This window comes from Prorops nasuta, unplaced genomic scaffold (assembly GCF_024137725.1).
Source record: "Prorops nasuta isolate Cenicafe-Biocafe unplaced genomic scaffold, Cenicafe_Pnas_1.2 PNAS00011, whole genome shotgun sequence".
In the NCBI taxonomy this organism is placed as follows: Eukaryota; Metazoa; Arthropoda; class Insecta; order Hymenoptera; family Bethylidae; genus Prorops; species Prorops nasuta.
Window position 1 is genome coordinate 5,514,059 of NW_027116808.1, and position 19,151 is coordinate 5,533,209.

Sequence of the window (19,151 nt, forward strand, 5' to 3'; positions counted from 1 at the left end):
AATTCTTTCTGAAATAGATAATAATAACAAAAATGGAACTCTAAGCTATATTTTAGATGGTGAATTATGGAAAAATTTAAAGCAACGTTTCGTCGGAAAAATTGTCTTACCTCTTTTACTATATTATGACGATTTTGAGGTGAATAACCCTTTGGGTTCTCATTCGGGTATAAACAAAGTAGGTGCAGTATATTATAGTTTAACTGGCATTCCATATAACTACAATAGTACATTAAACAATATTTTTGTTGTACAATTACATAGAAATGTGGACTATAGAAATTTAGGAAATACAATAATTTTTGAGAATTTGATCACTGAACTTTTACTTTTAGAAAAAGAAGGTGTTACGTTAAATATTGCTGGAGAAAAAATACAAGTATTTTTCGTTTTATTAGCAGTTTTAGGTGATAATTAGGGGCTAAATGAAATTTGTGGTTTCACGGGTATCTTTAATTTTGAATATTGTTGTCGAGCATGTTTTGCAGATAAGAGTATAAGATATTTACAGGTCATTGAAGAAATTAATATTTTACGGAACAAAGAAAATTATAGTTTACACGTCGAAAACTATTCACATGGTGTTACGGAAAATTGCATATTTAATTCTTTACCAAACTTCCATGTTGCTGAAAATGTTTCGTTTGATATAATGCATGATTTATTCGAAGGTATATGTCGATATGAAATTGGGAAGTTACTTCATGAATTGATAATGGTACAACAACTTTTCAGTCTAGAAGAATGAAATCATCCAATTAAATTTTTTGATTTTGGAAGAAATGTTGGTACGAATGTTATTCCGTTATTTTCAGAAATTTCTATTAAAAAAAAATGTTTAATCATTTCTGCGTCTGAAATGTTAACCATAATAAAATTTCTAGGGCTAATAATTGGGGATTTGATTCCTGTTAATAATAAGCTTTGGAAGCTGTATTTGTTATTAGCAGAAATAATTTCTATAGTTATCTCACCTACTGTTAATATACAAATTTGTAATTTTCTGCAAAATTCTTATACAAGAACACCATGAGTTACATCTAAACCTATTAAAGGAAATTTGAAACCGAAGCACCATTTCATGCTTCATTATCCTAGACTCATAAGAATATACGGTCCTTTAAAATTTCTTTCGTGCTTCAGATTTGAAGGAAAACATAGACACCTTAAAGAAATTTGTACTTCAATAAAATCACGTGTAAATATACCACACACGATGGCAATAAAACATCAATTATTTTTAAATTATCGATTTTTATGTAGGGAAGATTTTAATGAACATTTAGAACTTAGCGATATACAAAAAAGAAAGTTATATGAATTTCAGCATTATTTGAAGTTTATCAATGAAGTTTATTTACATCTACGCGATGAGACTTATAATTTAGTCAATTGGGTATCTGTATTTGGCACTAAATACTTTTCTGAAATGTTCTTAGCGATAGATATAACAGAAATTTATTTTATATTTGCGAAAAGTAAGTATATTTTGTTAGACAAAAATAATGAAATTTATTTTATATTGCTACAGATGCACACTATTGCGTTTAATAATCATATTTGTGCTTACGAAATTGAAGAGTCCTCAACTTGGAGATTTATTAATCAAAAAACTATAATTGATTATTCTCCCTATAATGCACATACACTAGCAGATGGTAAATCGTACCTCTGGGAAATTGAATCGTTCCGAAACGTCAACAGAAATTAAATAGGCCTAAGTTAGCTGGTGGACAATTCTTTTCAATATCGCGCGGCTTACCTGCTATTGTACCGAGCCCCAAGCAATAAACTGAGGGTAATAAACCGACCGAAAATGACGAATCTTTATATACCTGTACTCAAATTGGCAATCAAAAATTCTAATTTTAATATTATTAATTAAACATGTTTTAAATTATTATCAATACATTGCTTTTATTTTTAAGATGAGAATAAGCCCAAACACGAGATTAATCGGACGATTATTTCTGTATTAGATGTATCCTATAGTTCTTATTTTATTAAATTTTAATGATACTTTATTTTATTTTGTATTTCTTTTATTTAGTTAATTAAAATAAATTAAAAATAGCAGAAATAAATCATTAAAAATTATCAGCGTTAATACGATGTCTAAAAAAATAAGAATTTTTCATCCTTTGTCAAATTTCCCAGCTTAATATGTTTCAAAGCGATAAGCGAAAAACATCACCTTCTTTATTAATAACTGCTTTCGGCTACTTTCCAACGCTTTAAACGTAAACAAATTTTGATCAGGTGCTAATATGATTGTTGTTGATATTCTTGAGATGTAAACACAAATAGAGCAGCTTACCTTATTTACAATACCATTTAACTGTTATATAATATAGCCATGACATAGATCATACATATGAAATAATATGTATTGATCCGGTTTGCTAAAATTTGATTGTTTACATCTCATCGAGAAACAAGACAATAATATTACCAGGTGTCAGTCGTACGTTAACTTATATAGAATTCAGACATATAATAAAGTGAAATTATATATATATATATATATATATATATATATATACAAAATGAATGATAACAAACTATTGTGGATGAAAAAAGGAATGGTTATTGGTATGTTTTTATGTGGTGTAAACAACAGAGTGATATCAGAACAGACGGAAATGAGTAAAAGGTTAGTGTCAAAATGGATAAATAGATATAAAGAAAATGGATTAGACGGACTGAGAGACAAACGCAAAGACAATTTTCGATTGAGCAAAACAACAGCGGAACAAGACGCAGCGATAGTATCAGCAGTGGATTTACAACCGTTTGAGCCATCAGCTAGAGTTTTAGATACAGTGGATAATTTAAACATTTGTGCAAGAACTGTAAGAAATAAGTTGCACAAAGTTGGAATACACTGTCATCGTCCAGCGATAAAAATTAAATTAACACCCCAGTACAGAGAAAAAAGAATTTCATTTGCAACTAATTATTTAAGAGTGGCACCAACATTTTGGGACAATGTTGTATGGACTGACGAAAAAGTTTTTGTGTCAACGATGGATGGCAGAATGCACGTGTGGCGTCCAGACGACCAAAGATTTGACAACAAATACACATTACAGAGAGACAAAACCAGCAGAATCTCTATTGCCATTTGGGGCTGAATGACGAAAGATGGAGTAGGAGAATTACATGAAATTGAAACGAAAATGAATTCAGAAGTTTACTGTAACGTTTTGGAAACTGTCATGCTTCCTACATTGAGAGCAGTTTATCCTGAAGAAGATGTTCTAAAAATTAAATTCGTACAAGATAATTCCAGCGTTCATAGTTCGAACATGACAAAAGAATGGTTCGCCGAACATCCGGAAGTAGAGCTAATTGACTGGCCAGCTAAGTCACCTGATTTAAATGTCATTGAAAATATTTGGGGCATAATGACAAAGCGGTGGAGGCCTGAGCAAGAAAGATCGACGGCAGCATTAAGAAACCACGTTTTACAAACATGGGACGATTTGAGAAACGATCCATCGATTTGTAAAAACTTGGTCGACTCGCTCCCTCGACGTCTTAATGCTGTCATAAATAGCAATGGATACTCTATTGGCTATTAAGGTAAGTTGTTTCATTTTATAATAAAATTATACAATTTCAAATTTGTAGAGCTTAACCTTTTTCTTCGATTGTGTTCATTTTAATTTAGCGATGTTTCTTGCTTGGACCTTGCCGTATTGTCATCATGGCCTATCTATTTTCAATACTTTCAAACGGGTTGACGCTGCCAGTTCATTGGATCTGCTTTCGGGAGTTTGGGAAATCATTCTTTTGGAGTTCGACCATCTTGCACGAATTTAAAATTTGGGGCATCATCTTCAGGAAATTCTGCGTTCACTGTGGAAGCATGAGTTTCCTGCCTGTTGCAGTAAACTTTTGAATTTATTTTTATTTCAATTTTATGGACATTCTCTAAATTCCATCTTTTGTTATATTCTGCTGTTTCTGTCTTTCGGTAATATTCGTCGCAATACATATGCATTCTGTTATCCATCATTGAAACAAAATCTTTTTCTGTCAGCGCATACAACATTTTCCCAAAATTATGTTGCGGTCTTAATTATTTAGTTGCAAACGACATTCTTTTTTCTCTGTGTTTTTGATTAGATTAATTTTTTATTAGATGATGGCAGAGTATTTTAGCGATGTGCAACTTATTTCTTACAGATCTTGAACAAAAATTGTAATAATCCACTGTATTTAAAACTCTAGCTGATAAATCAAATAGTTGTATATCCACTGCTGCACAACAATTTTAATATTATAGCTCACTAATTTTAAACTATGACAAGGCATCTATACAGCCGTTATATATATAATGTATTTATTTTAATTTTTGACCATATTGAACTTATTTATTTATTTATTTATATATTTATTTAATGTAAGTTCAATATACTTTTATTATATGACAAGGTCCCTATACAGCTGATAAAGGAGAGATATATTTTTTTAATCTATGACGAAATTGAACTTATTTATGAATATTTATTTATTTATTGTAAGTTCAATACTTTTAATATATGATAAGGCCCTTATACAGCTGTTATAAAAATAATGTTTTTCTTTTACATTTGCTGGCGATATGGTCAACAAATTTTATTATGTTAATATATATGTATGCTTGAAAAGATTAATTATAATTCTTAATATTTATTTATTTATTAACGAAAAATTAAGTGTGTAATAAAAATATTATTAAAAGATAAATAAATATTTCTTTCATGTAAATATACAATTAAAAGATGTGTAAATACTTTAAATTCCTATCTAAATTGCTCAAAAAAAAGTTTAATTAGAATTTAATAAAATAAGAACTACAGGATACATCTAATACAAAAATAATCGTCCGATTAGTCTCGTGTTTGGGCTTATTCTCATCTTAAAAATAAAAGCAATGCATTGATAAAAATTTAAAAAATTTTTAATTAATAATATTAAAATTAGAATTTTTGATTGCCAATTTGAATACAGGTATATAAGGATTCGTCATTTTCGGTCGGTTTATTACCCCCAGTTTATTGCTTGGGTCTCGGTGCAATAGCAGGTAAGTCGCGCGACGTCGAAAAATCTTGTCCATCAGCTAGCTTAGGCCTATTTAATTTCTGTTGACGTTTCGGAACGATTCAATTTCCCAGAGTGTACGTAGCATGTTTTTAAAATCCGCTTTATATTATAGACTGCAAACAAAGTAAGGAATCGCTAGTTCTCCTTCATGCCTTTACTCATTTGTTTATCATCTATTCTCTCTCTGATTCCTTGTTTCTCCCCTATCCTTCTTCCTTCTCCTCTCCCTCCTCCATATCCTATTCCTCGTCCCTTTCATATCCCTCATCCCATTCCAATCCCTCACACACTTCTCCTCACCTTCTTCCTTCTCCTCTCCTTCTTCCTTCTCCTATCCCTTGTCCCTCTCCTATTCCTCATCCCTCTCCTATCGCTCGTTCCTCTCCTATTCCTCGTCCCTCTACTATCTCTCATCCCTCTCCTATCCCAAATCCTTATCCTATCCATCGTCCCTCTCCTATTCCTCATCCCTCTTCTATCCCTCGTCCCTTTCCTATCCCTCGTCCTTTTCCTATCACTCATCCCTCTCCTATTCCTCATCCCTCTCCTATTCCTCATCCCTCTCCTATCCCTCGTCCCTCTCCTATCCCTCGTCCCTCTCCTATCCCACGCCCTTATCCTATCCCTCGTCCCTCTCCTATTCCTCATCTCTCTCCTATCCCTCTTCCCTTTACTATCCCTTATCCCTCTCCTATCCCTCGTCCCTTTTCTCTCCCTTTATTCACTTTTTTCTTCCTCTCCATCTTTTCCCTTTCCTCATCCTCCGTTTCCCTCCTTTTTCCCTCACCAATATTATGAGTTCTGTTACAAAAAAAGAAAGTTAATTTCCAGATGATATTTAAATGATATTTCAAGCTCAAACTACCGCTATCATGTGATGTCCTCCACAAAGGCAAAGAAGTTTTAATTTAAACATTTTTTTGTAACGCTACCAGTTTAACGTATATACATAGCGTAGAATAGAAAAATTAGGAGTACTTGTATATATGCATTACACCATGTATTCTCTCATTATTGCTTTGTTTATCCAGTACAACACTATATAAGTGGAATATAATATTTACCCCATTTTGCCGTGTTTTTTAAAATAAATTTCATTATTTTTATATGTATGTTACTTAAAGGTATCATCATATATTCATGCGTTAAAAGAGTTAATGAGATATTGAGACAAAACGTTAGAATTTAGTTTAATTTATAAAGTGTGTTGTTCTCGTTGTTTCGATTTATTATATAATTTTATACAATGTGTATCTATACGTATTATATGTGTATGATTGAAGCTTATAATAAAATCTTTTTGTCAATGTATAATCACTGAAATTTTCTTTCTCTTGCAGTATATTGTGGCAAAACTTTGGCAAATTTTCTTCAAATACCCACAGAATTATTACATTGAAGATATTTTATATATAAATTGTTCTGTGAGAGATAACATGTACTTTTAAATAAAATTATAATCGAGAAATAAAAACTTTTGATTGAAATATATTGTTTCGAATATCTATTAATAACAATTTACTTAATTGTAATAAATGAAATGTGCATTCAAATTATAATTCCATTGTTTAAAATAATATTCATTAATATAAAGTAAATAATTCATTGAAGAAAGTTGAAGGTGGGATTTATTTGAATCAAATAACTTTCTTTATAACAGCTACAGATAAACCTTTTTACAATGGGGAAAAATCATTTCATTTAAATACATTTCTATACATGATATTGACAATTAAATATTTAATCGATGTTAATAAAATGTACAGAAATACGTAAAATTGATTATTTTTAATTGTGGAAATATATTCTTTTTACATAAACAAATTTGTTTCAATATCTACCTTCACTTCATTCAAAAAAATATTTATATACACAATATAATTGGTTCACCTACCGCTAGATGGGGAATCATAGTTCCACTTTTCTCACTAGCGATACTTAACTACTCCAGTTTCTATATAAGAGAACATCAGTTAGTATGTTCCAACTGTTATGATAGGTAAGTGAATGGTTATGGTATCAACATATATAAAGTATGTGTTTTACAATGTATTATTTAAATATTAATTGATAATATGTTTCAGGAAAGTGAATTAAATTTGAAAATGTTAGAGGGTGGAGAAACGTATTCGTTAAATCCAAATGATAGACATGATGGAAGATATGAAGACATAACGACTAATTTCTTCAAGTGAAATAAATAATAAAATGGATTAACGTGACATGTGTATGAATCAACGTATACCTTCCAAGTAAATATATCAATTAGGAGAGAGATAGGAGTAATAATCAAATAATATTTTATTATATATATTGGAAACATTTTTTGCATTGATGCAAACCCCAGGTAGCAAAATTGGCTCAAATGACGTAAAAATGACTGGATTTCTGTTCATAATGACGTTATCTCGACCAATCTTGCTACTGGGGACGAATATTTAATTGGTTAAAATGAATTAAATATTTGGAACAATAATATACAAAATAAAAATTAATGATTTTGAAATTGAAAATAACGAAGGAAATATTTATTTAAATTAAGTATTTAATTGGTTACAAAGAATTAAATATTTGGACCAATAATATACAAAATAAAAATAAATAATTTTGAAATTGAAAATAACGAAGGAAATATTTATTTACATAAAGCATTTAATTGGTTACAATGAATTAAATATTTGGACCAATCAAGAGACACGGTAGTGTCTCGACGGCAAGTACATAAAAGTAGGTATAGATGTATCTATACCGCCGTCGAGGCACTACTGTATCTTATACAGCAAGTTTGTCCATCTCAATATTTAAATCGATTTTTCTCCGTGAATGATACACTGTAATGATTCAAATAAAGCTTTTCTTAAAATAGTTTTAAACGAGCTTTCATTTGAGCCCATGAACATCAAAATCGGTTCGCGCAATCCAGAGATATCATACTCAGTTAGCTATATATATATATATATCGAAAATTAAGATTCTTCTCCTTCGTCATCTTCTTCTCCAGCCAGAATATATGTCTCAGGCTGAAGTTGGCCGCTAAGAGGAAAATGACGTCATTTTTTCGCAGCGTTGCCAACTGGTTAAACTCAACGACAAAACCAGTGTTGTAAACTATCAAATAAAATCGATGTAATCGATATAATTAATCCGGCGACTACTGTTAACTGTCAATTGTAATGTGAGGTTATTTATATTTAATACAGTGAGGTTAATCATTGCTATGTTAGTGAATGTGTTAAATTTTCAAAATGATAAATGAATTCGAATAATAATGACATAAGATGTCGACAATTATTAGATAAGTATAACATTATATTTTACAATATTGGATGTTAATATACTTTGTGGTACTTTGTGAAATTTCTTTTTCAAAGAAATTGAGATAGAACATTTCTATTTTCATTGCTGAGGATAGTAGAGCTGACTGGATGAAATAAGATTAATATTTACATATTTTCAACACTGAGCCAAGGAGAAGTATACTTTCAACATTTATATGTATCGGTGATTATCAGGAGCATATTAATTAAATGAAATTTTTAAGATATTTGATAAATATATCCTAAACATCCAGGTATGGAAATCATTAACAAAACTCATGTTTAACTTTTTCTTTTTCTTTAACTCATATGGATTTCAACTCTCCAATAGGTTATATATTATATATATGAATAATTTTCCAGGAGATAATAAAGTTTGTGAGTTTACTACGATTAGATAAAAATGAATTTTACACTATAATATGTCATATATTGTTTGGTATTTGTGAAATTGCTTTTTCAGATTAAATTGAGACAGAACATTTCCATTGCCAATTTCATTGCTGATGATAGAGCTGACCGGATGAAGTAAGATTAATATTTATATATTTTCAACACTGTGCCAAGGAGAAGTATACTTTCAACATTTATGCATCGGTGATTATCAGGAGCATATTAATTAAAAGAAATTGTTAAGATATTTGATAAACATATGCCAAAATTTCAGATATGGAAGTCATTAACACAATTCATGTTTAACTTTTTCTTTTCTTTAAACTCATATGAATTTCAACACTGCCCGATAGATTATATAACATATAAGAATAATTTTCCATGAGACAATAACAGTTTCTGCTTATTATATATACAAACAATTTTCCAGGAGACAATAAAACTTTCTTATTACTACGATTAAAGAAAAGTAGATGAATATTTTCTAATCGTTATTTAATATTCAATTATAATTTAAAAAAGTATTCAAACCAAATATTTATCTACGCTTCCCTAATCAGAATAGAAAGAAATTATTATTATCTCCAAGAAAATTATTCAAATCTAATTTTTCATAAAAAGAACATTAAATTTTATAATATAATATGTAATATATTTTTTGGTACTTAGTGAGATTTTATTTCAGATTGAATTACAATAACGTGTTTATTGTGTCATTGTGCAGGCTTGAGCTGCAATATTTAATAGAAGAAGTCAGAAATGATATCAGTTTACCATAGAAAGAGCCATAATAAAAAGTTAATGTTGAGAGTTAAACCTATAAGGAAAAGGTGAAGAAATTAAAAAATTTGGAATCCAACTTTTAATAGTGAAAAGCTTGCAGGTGATTCTTGGCATAATAAACTCTTTGAAATATATAAGTCAATTAAATAATAAATATAATGATAAGATCATCTAGAAATGAGACCATGAAAAGAAGTCATCATTTTAATATGTTCCATGCAATAGAATATACAGTGAATAATTTTGCGAAACTGAAGGCAGTATATCCACAAAAGAGAGGCTTCCATTGCATTAATTTGTATAATTTCTAGTTTATATTAATGAAAAGAAAATACAAATGGTATTATATAGTTTGCTTGAAAAAGAACCATGATTCATAGTGGATATTGGGAGTAACAGTTAAGAAAAAGGTAAAAAGGGGATCAATTTCTAAGCAAATTCTTGAAAGTTAAGGGCTTGTAGGTGATTTCAGGCATAAAATTTTAGAAATATAAATCAAATAGTTAATGAATATTATAATAAAATCATTCAGATGTGTAAAGATGATAATAATTCATGATTTAAATCATTTACATATGAAGGGGCATACAATGAATAAATTTAAGAAACTGAAAGATGTACATCTAAGAAGAGATGAGGCTTCAATTTCATTAATTGGTGTATTTCCAAGGTTATATTAATGAATATAAAATATAAATGGCACTAGTATACTGGAGAAAGTGCCATAATTCAAAGTTGATGTTGAAAGTAACAGTTAATAAAATGATGAATAAATATAAATTAATTTATAAGAAAATCCTTGAGACTGAAGTGCTTGGCAGGTGATTTTGGGTATACAATTTTAGAATTAGAAATCACATAGTTGATGAAAATAATAACAAACTCATGTAGATCTGTAAATATGACAAGAATTCATGATTGCAATATTTTGCATGTGATGAGGCATACAGTGAATAAAATTAGGAAACTGAAAGCTCTATATTTAATAAAGATGAGAGGCATCCATCGTATGAATTGGTGTATTTCCTAATTTATATTAATAAAAGGAAAATATAAATGGCACTAGTGTGCTGGAGAAAATGCCATAATTCAAAGTTGATGTGTAAGGAAACAGCTAAGAAAATGATGGATAAGTATGAGTTAATTTATAAGAAAATCCTTGAGAGTGAAGTGCTTGCAAGAGATTTTAGGCATACAACTTTGGAATTAGAAATCACATAGTTGATGAAAATTATATTAAAATCATGTAGATGTTTAAATATGAAAGGAATTCATGATTTCAATATTTCACATTGTTCGAGATTGGGAGGAGCAGAAAATGTTGCGAAGTAGATTCCGCATTTCTCTGTTATATCTCCCATCTCTATTGCGCTCACAATAGACGGCTAGACCGACAGCGTCTAGCCGCTCTATCTGTCTCTCTCTCCGCGGCGCGCTTGCGCGTCTTCTGGCCCTGGCGCGTCGCGGCCGCGAAGCGACACTACTTGCGCGCTTGGCCACTAGGTGGCCAGCGCCCGCGGCAGCTCTCTCGCTGGCAAGATTAGTGTCGCGTAATTATATAGATGGGTCCTTGATAAGGACCCATCGCACCCCAAACTCGCTCGACAGCCTGCGTAGCAGCAGCAACAGCAGCAGTTTCCGCAGCCTTCATCGGCACTTTTTGACGCCTCATCGGCAGCGCCTCCACGGCCAACTAAGAGCGCCTCCACTGGCGAACTCATTGGGAGCATACTTTGGTAAGTATCACCCACCACCCACTGCCAACCAAGAGGGGACTACCCCTCTGCGGCATTTCCTCCCTCCTAAGGGAAATTTCTCCGGGGACTGCCCGGGAGAAGTCAACCCTCTCCTTCCCCTCCACACTGCCTCCGAGGACTACCGAGGACCCAGTGTTCCGACCCTCAAATCCAGGGCTCTCGACGAGTCGGGTAGTGGGAGGGGTAGATTCACCCTAGGGGTTGGGGTGGCTCGGAGCCACCATAGCTCTGGGAGAAGGGGGCTGAGGGGTAAGGGGACTTCCCCTTCCCTAAATCCACCTCTCCTACTTCGCTTCCTCCCGTGGCTGGTGATTTTACTAGGGAATACCCTAGGAAAAATTGTCCAGTCAGGGAGTTTCTAAGTCCGCGTTCCCTCCTGGGGAATTTTGAGTCTTGGGGTTCTGGGGAATGTTCTGCGAAAAGAAATTCCCCAGAATTTAACGGCAGCAAATTCCCTAGGCCTTCGCCATTGTAAATATCGCGGTTTTTCTTGTACATAAAAATACTTTGTAAACGTTTGTATACTTTTTTTATTTATTTGAATAAAAAACACTTTTACCTATTACCTCTGCCTTGAATATTTTACTCTAGAATAAGACCTTCCTTTCTGACCACAGGTTCGGAGCCAACTTGGGGCACTGTTTCGCACACACATGTAATAGGGCATACAGTGTGTAACTTCAGGAAACTAAAAGCAGTATACCTAAAAAACATAGGCTTCCATTGCATTAACTGGTATATATTTTACAGTTTATATTAATGAAAAGAATATATAGATGTCACTAGTTTAGCAGGGAAAGAGCCATAATGCAAAGGTGATAGTGAGAGTAACACCTAAGAAAAGATGGATTTAAAGGTAAATTTAGAAACAAATTTTTGAAAGCTAAAGGTTTTAAGGTGATTTTAGGTATAAGATGTTGAAAATATAATTCAAACAGTCATTGAATCCTATGTTAAATGCCTCGTAATTATGATAAGAACTCATCATTGTAATATTTTGTATTTTATTTAATAGATTAATAAATAAATATCTCGAATTGGAGCTTTACATTATGGAACGATGAGAACATTGGAAAATGTTTTGTTAGATTGAATTAGTTAAAATAATTTTTAGTTTTAATTCCTATATTCTTACAAAACGTTCTAAAATTCCATAAAAAACAAGCTTCGCTTGTAAAAAAAGGACGGCATGTACATAAGTCGTATCTAGCATGATTAAAATATAGTAATATAAAATATTTTAATTAAAAAAAATAGTGAAATCCAAATGTTAGGCAAGTATAAATTTTTACCATGGCGAAAATTGAAATTTGGAAAACAGTAAATAGTAATACAAAAAATACTTGCCGGGCCCGTAATATTCATGTGTAAGTCACTATCTATTATATATAAGCGTTGCTTCTAGTAAGTTAAAAATTTGGCTATTTAATACGATTGCATACAACGGGCCCGGCAAGCAATTTTTGTATTACTATTTACTTTTTTCCAAATTTCAATTTTCGCCATGGTAAAAATTTATACTTGCCTAACATTTGGATTTCACTATTTTTTTTAATTAAAATATTTTATATTACTATATTTTAATCATGCTAGATACGACTTATGTACTTGCCGTCCTTTTTCTACAAGCGAAGGTTGTTTTTTATGGGATAATATATAAAATAAAAATAAATGATTTTGAAACTGAAAATAATGAAGGAAATATTGATTTACATAAAGTATTTCGTTAAATTAAATGGATATTCGTTTATTTGTAATTATTATTATATGAAAGGTCCCTTTAAATATGACATGTTATCTTATTACGTCATTGATACGTCATAAAATATCGAATTTTATTCTTTATTTCAAATGTGTGCATGTTTGGTGCCAACAATTATTAATTTAATTTTAATGACTGTCCGATACATTGAAATATATGTATATTTATTCATTTTTATAAAGAGTGACGTGTCAGTGACGTATTAGTGACGTAAAAGGTACACCGTCATAAAAGTTTGTCTAAATAGAATATATTTATCGTTAATGCAAATTAAATGAGCGTTTGAAACAAATATCTATTTTTTATAAACAATTTTATATTCCTTAGGTTTGCATGAATCTACGAATGTATGAAACGATTATGCGCTTATATCAAAGTAAACGAAGTTAGTACAGGCTAAATGGGACTTTGAAATAAGTGCACAATTGATAGATACAATTGTATATTCCTTACGTTTGCATGAATCTACGATTGTCTGTAAAGATTATGCGCTTATATCAAAGTAAATGAAGTTAGTACAGGCTAAATGGGACTTTTAAAGAAGCGCACAATTAATAGATACAATTGTATATTCCTTACGTTTGCATGAATTTACGATTGTCTGTAACGATTATGCGCTTATATCAAACTACATGAAGTTAATATAAGCTAAATTGGACTTTGAAAGAAATGCACATTTGATAGATATAATGGTATATTCCTTTAGAGTACATGAATATACGATTATTTTTAACGATTGTGCATTCAAATTAAGATTTCAATGGTTGAGGCATATGAAATATTTGTTTGAATTAAGTAAGAATGGTGAAATCGGAATCGTGCCGTATTAAATCAAATAAATATTCATTTGCATGATATAATAGATTATTTTATTCTATTGATATAATTTTCAATTTATTAGATATTTATTTGAAGACATTTCTTTGATTTAATGGTATTCGTTATTCTGTAACGAAAAAGTAGCTTGGACGCATATCAAGTGACCAAATCATTTGAATTAAATGAAATTCATTGGAATCAAACGATTTTTTCTCTCAGTGTAGAATTAAATAGGATTTTTAAAGATTGAAATGGTACTGTAGAAGTAAAAAATATTATTTCAGAACTCTTCAGGATTTTTTAGGACTGAAGGAGACTTAAAATTTTGACTCGAAAAAACCATAGATAACTATATAAGTTTAATCGTTTATTTCATACAACATTCAAGATAAAACAATTTAATTTTAATAAATTAATTATTGTCGTTGAATTCAAATAGAATTTGATAGTATATCTTTTACTGGAAACGTACGATAAGCTACGATATATATTCAATTGTAAATTATTGATTTAAAACATTTAGACCGATAGAATACGATACTTATCGTTGAAAGAGAAAATTTTACTATAAAGACCCGTTGAAAACGATTGCATTGTATCGGACAGGAAAATAGTCAACGATTAAAACGATAGAAGCCAATAAGAAAACTGATTAAATTAAATCGATTCTTGTCATTCCCCCTATCGTTTACTCTTGTATGACGGTTTAACTTATCCATATTATTAACCCTCCGTGAACACACAGGGTCAGTATATTATCCACACCTCGCCATTTTCAACAATATTTTTACAAAAACGTTTTTGTTTGTGAATGTTTTAAAATATGTTAATAATTCATGCCGCACTTTTATTATTATCAATTGATTTGTTAACGTTTCAAGATAATTTTTTTAAACCATTTGAAAACGTAGTCTATTATAGAAATAGCGGTGATCAAAGTTCGCGTAGAGTCAAATTTACCAGAATGTTCTTCAAATATGAAAAAGTTGGTGCATTCTCTGATGGTTAATAAACATTTTTTAAGTTTTACTTTTTTTTTTAAAAACAGATATCTCATCGATATACACCCCCAAAATTTTACTTCATTAGAAGCAGTTGGAAGTTCGTAAATAAAATTCAAAGTTTATAGTATTGTCAATTTACTCGACACACTTCTCTTATTATAACTTATTAAGATTGTACTGTTAAAATTTTGAAAAAATTTTTGAAATCCTTTGAAGTAACAGCCTATAAACAGCTCGTGTTGGGTTAGGGTAATAATGAAAAGTTTAAACACGTTTTTTTTTCCCAAAAATACATTTTCGAAAATAGTGAAAAGTATAGCTTAAAAGCTTTTTGATGGAACTATTTGAAATTTTAAGCCAATTTTTATAATAATCTAACCCTTTAAATAAAAATTTATCTCTTCAAAAATTTATTAAAAAGAGAATTTTTTGTTAACAAAATATAGCTAAAATTTCTTGTAAAATTTTGCAGTTTCCTTTTTGATGCCTTCCATCTTTAGCCATTAAGCTTTTTTGTTTCTCATTAGTTCACTCATAGCGTATAAGTGTTAATAACAAGAAAGAAATTGTTTGTTTGTTTTAAATTAAATATTGCTAAAGGAAGACCATTCGCCACTCAAAAAAACTATCGTGCCGAATTATCTTGTATCAAAACAATATGTAATTAATATCAGAATATAAGAAAGTTCTATTTAATAGCTTTAATCATATATACAGAATTTTTTTCTAAACTTTAAATAAGATACAAAAGTTTTTAAGGGAAAAAATTATAAAAATAGTTTTCAGTAGAATTTCAATATAGACAAAAAGACGTAGAGACGTAGAGACGTACAACGTCATATAATTTAAGACAGAAAAAACCATAAGCTTTAAGGGTGGATCTGGTCATGTAACAGTGTTGCAACTGCATCATTGTCATTATGTTACCCAACACCTACAAAATGCTGTCCAGACTTTATACTCGATAAGGTTAGGCTTCACTACTGTTCTATTGCAAACTGTATGGATCCACCCTAAGACGTAACAGTGCAACACACATCAATCATTATGTATAACTACATGACGTCAAACATAAATCTCTATACGGCTTCTTCTCTGCTCAAGTCATTATAAATTCCTATTCCATAAATATTCATCGAGTAATATACAAATAAATAATTTAACCAAAGGAAATAAAATTCATTAATTTCTAACAATTTTTTTTCTCAATGTAATTTTCAGTAGAATTTAAATATCCATAAGCTTTAAGGGTGAATCTAGGCATGTATGAAATTAGTATAACGTAACTGTATTACAACTGATCGAGGGTCAAGCTTTTCATTGTCATTATGTTACCCAACACCAATACCGAATGCTGTCCAGACTTAATACGCGATAAAGTTAGGTTTCACTGTGTTCTGTTTCAAACTATGTATATGGATCCACCCTAAGACGTAACATGCACACATATCAATCACGATGTATAACTACGTGACGTCAAACATGCATCTCTATATGGCTTCTTCTCTGTTCAAGCCCTTATAAATTTACCAGTCTACTTTAATACATTCTCCCCCCTTCACTCTTTAGAGCCTAACTCGGTAACCAACGTTACCACTTAGATCGATTCAAATTTTTGTTATCAAACTTCTACCTAACTCTTATATAGATTAGTTCTCCTGTATCGTTCTATTACTGTAAACACTATAAGAATTTAGAAAAATACTTAAAAAATTTTTTCTTGTCTAAATTAGTTAAATAAAGAAACTTTTGAAAATCACAAATTTTGACAAGAAAATATATGCTTTAAAAAGTCAATTCCCAAAATCAATTATAATATTTATTTTTCTCGATTATATCATTTATCAGAATGAACTAAATTTTACCTGAATTCAATCAAATATCAATTATTAATTGTAAGTTAAATTTGATGTCAATGTTTAGAAACGTAAATAATCGTTTCTCTTAATTTCATGTTTCGCTGTGCATACACACAATAGATCCACGTATTCAGTAGCCTGAATGAACCGGGAGAAAGCGATCATACAAGCACGAATCAAACGTGCCTGATTTGGAAGCCACAGCAGCGATCAGACTCGATTGGACGATGAATTGCCATCGATGTGCTGTTGCTACGCAATTAGGATCATCGGGCCGGAAGTCAAAGAGGATCCCGATGGCGTTTAAATAATTGATGTCCCGTACAGAAGCGTCGCCAAGCACGGAATGCAAATGAAAGAAAGCAAAAGTTGGTACGTGTGGCGAGTGCAAAAAAGCTGACACGATGAGCTGCTAATCGTCGAAAGTTCGACCAATGGAAAAGGCACATTTCAGCAAAAATTCTTCGGGCACAGACCAATCGGGTGAATCTCCAGCCAAATCGATGAAATTCCAAGATTGGATGAAGCAGATGCAAGAAATGGGCCATTAAAACTGATAAAACGTCACGAAGCAAGGAAATCAATGATCGAATCTCTGTATGTCTATTAGGAGAAAATACTGCATCAATGAAATTACGTAAAATCACGCAGCAGTTATATAAAGACTGCGGTATAAGAATCATACAGGGGGACAGTGAGGATTACTGTGCGACAATGACTATAATAGTAATAATGCACAGTGTGACCATTTTAAGGAATTTTATTTGTTATTTTTATTCATTTCATTTTATTGATTATTTTTCATTCTAGATTTATAAAAATTTGTCGAGATACGTTAATAGAAATCCTGAAGAATAATTTATCGTTGTTATTTTTATTTTTAAAGTCCTTAACGGTGATTCTTGTATTTCAAATTTATAAACGTAGATGCAGCTGATTATTGTTGCATTATAAAAAAATGTTTATAATTTTTTAAGTGTTTTTTTTAAATATTTAAATATTGATAGTACGACATTAAAATTAATGAAATAATGAAGATTTTACTGAGTTGTTGGTCCTTAACGTGGATATTCTATTTGTAGTCTCTCTAATCTCTTGCCTGAATTTTTTAACAAAAGTTTTATACATATATATATATAAAGGGTGGTCCAAAAATGTAGCCAAACCGGTAACCTCAGATAAAATATCCGATTCTGAGAATAAAACTGTTACACTATTTTATAATATTATCAATATTTTTCGAGTTACATAAGAATATGATTAGGCTACTTACATAGATATGTAGCTCGATATATATCAATAATACGAAAAACATTTATTGAAGTTTTTTGTTTCCATTATCATATTAATAAAAAACTTTTTTGCACAAATTTTATATTGTTAACATTTAACAGTTCACATAACAATGTTTGTAAGCTATTTACCTAACGAAATTACACTCAGACGAATTTACATGTAACTTGAAAAATGTTATCATTTATATATAAAAAAGTTAATACAATTTTTTCATAATTATTATCATATCTACAAGAAATTTCAATAAACTATGTAAATATTATTAACAATTACCGATCTGCATAACAACTTATGAAGAATCTAAGCTAAAACATATTATTATATAAACACACTAACATATTTTCTAGTTAATAAACAATTTTTCGTTATAAAAATGAACAAAATTAATTGATAAAAAGAACAATTAATGACATAACAAATGAGTTTATTAAATAATGAATATTCGTTATATCAATAAATTATTTCTTATGTCAATTTTCTTCACTGTTATAACAAAAAATTGTACATTAACTGAACGATTTTTTTCAATGTAGAAAAATGTTATATAACAATATTTAAAGATTGTGTGATAGTTTTCTTATCAGACTCACACATTGTGTTTATGATTTTCGTTTCGGCTTTGAATTTTGTATCACCCTATAGATAATGTTTAAATATCGAAACTTACCCTGGCGAACCTGAAGAGATTCAGCAGCATATCCGTGAATGTATTGGCTCGTGAAGTGGCTAGAAACTCGAGTGCCAGTATCAGTATAAGAATTCTCATGTTTGCCAATGGTTGCTAGAAGCTTTATGTTCATCCGAATAATCTCCAGGCTAATTTTACTTCCATCCCGATCTTCCTGCTTCCTGGACGAAGAGACTCCCTCCCGAGTCGAGAGCCGAAGGCCAGCAGTGTCAATCTTCTATATCGAACGCTCTTTTCACTATTCTTGTTTGCTTAGACGAAAGACTCTCGAGAAATTCCACGCTCTTTTCCCATTGCCTGATGACACACACAAACACACACACATCTCCCAACGTTTTCCTTCCTTTCTACAAAATCAACACGGTTGGCCGAAAAATCTTCA

The 19,151-nt window shown here is 30.7% G+C and overlaps 1 protein-coding gene across 1 annotated transcript in view; it reads right to left on the reverse strand.

Annotated features, from left to right (window-relative positions):
* The window catches only part of LOC136777394 (phospholipase B1, membrane-associated-like), a 71,737-nt gene extending 52,819 nt beyond the window's left edge, over nt 1–18,918 (reverse strand). The window contains exon 1 of the mRNA XM_066733643.1: nt 18,749–18,918. Coding sequence (XP_066589740.1) covers nt 18,749–18,847 — 99 coding nt within the window. The 5' untranslated portion in view covers nt 18,848–18,918. The remainder of the gene's footprint in view (nt 1–18,748) is intronic.
* Between the last annotated feature and the right edge of the window lie 233 nt (nt 18,919–19,151).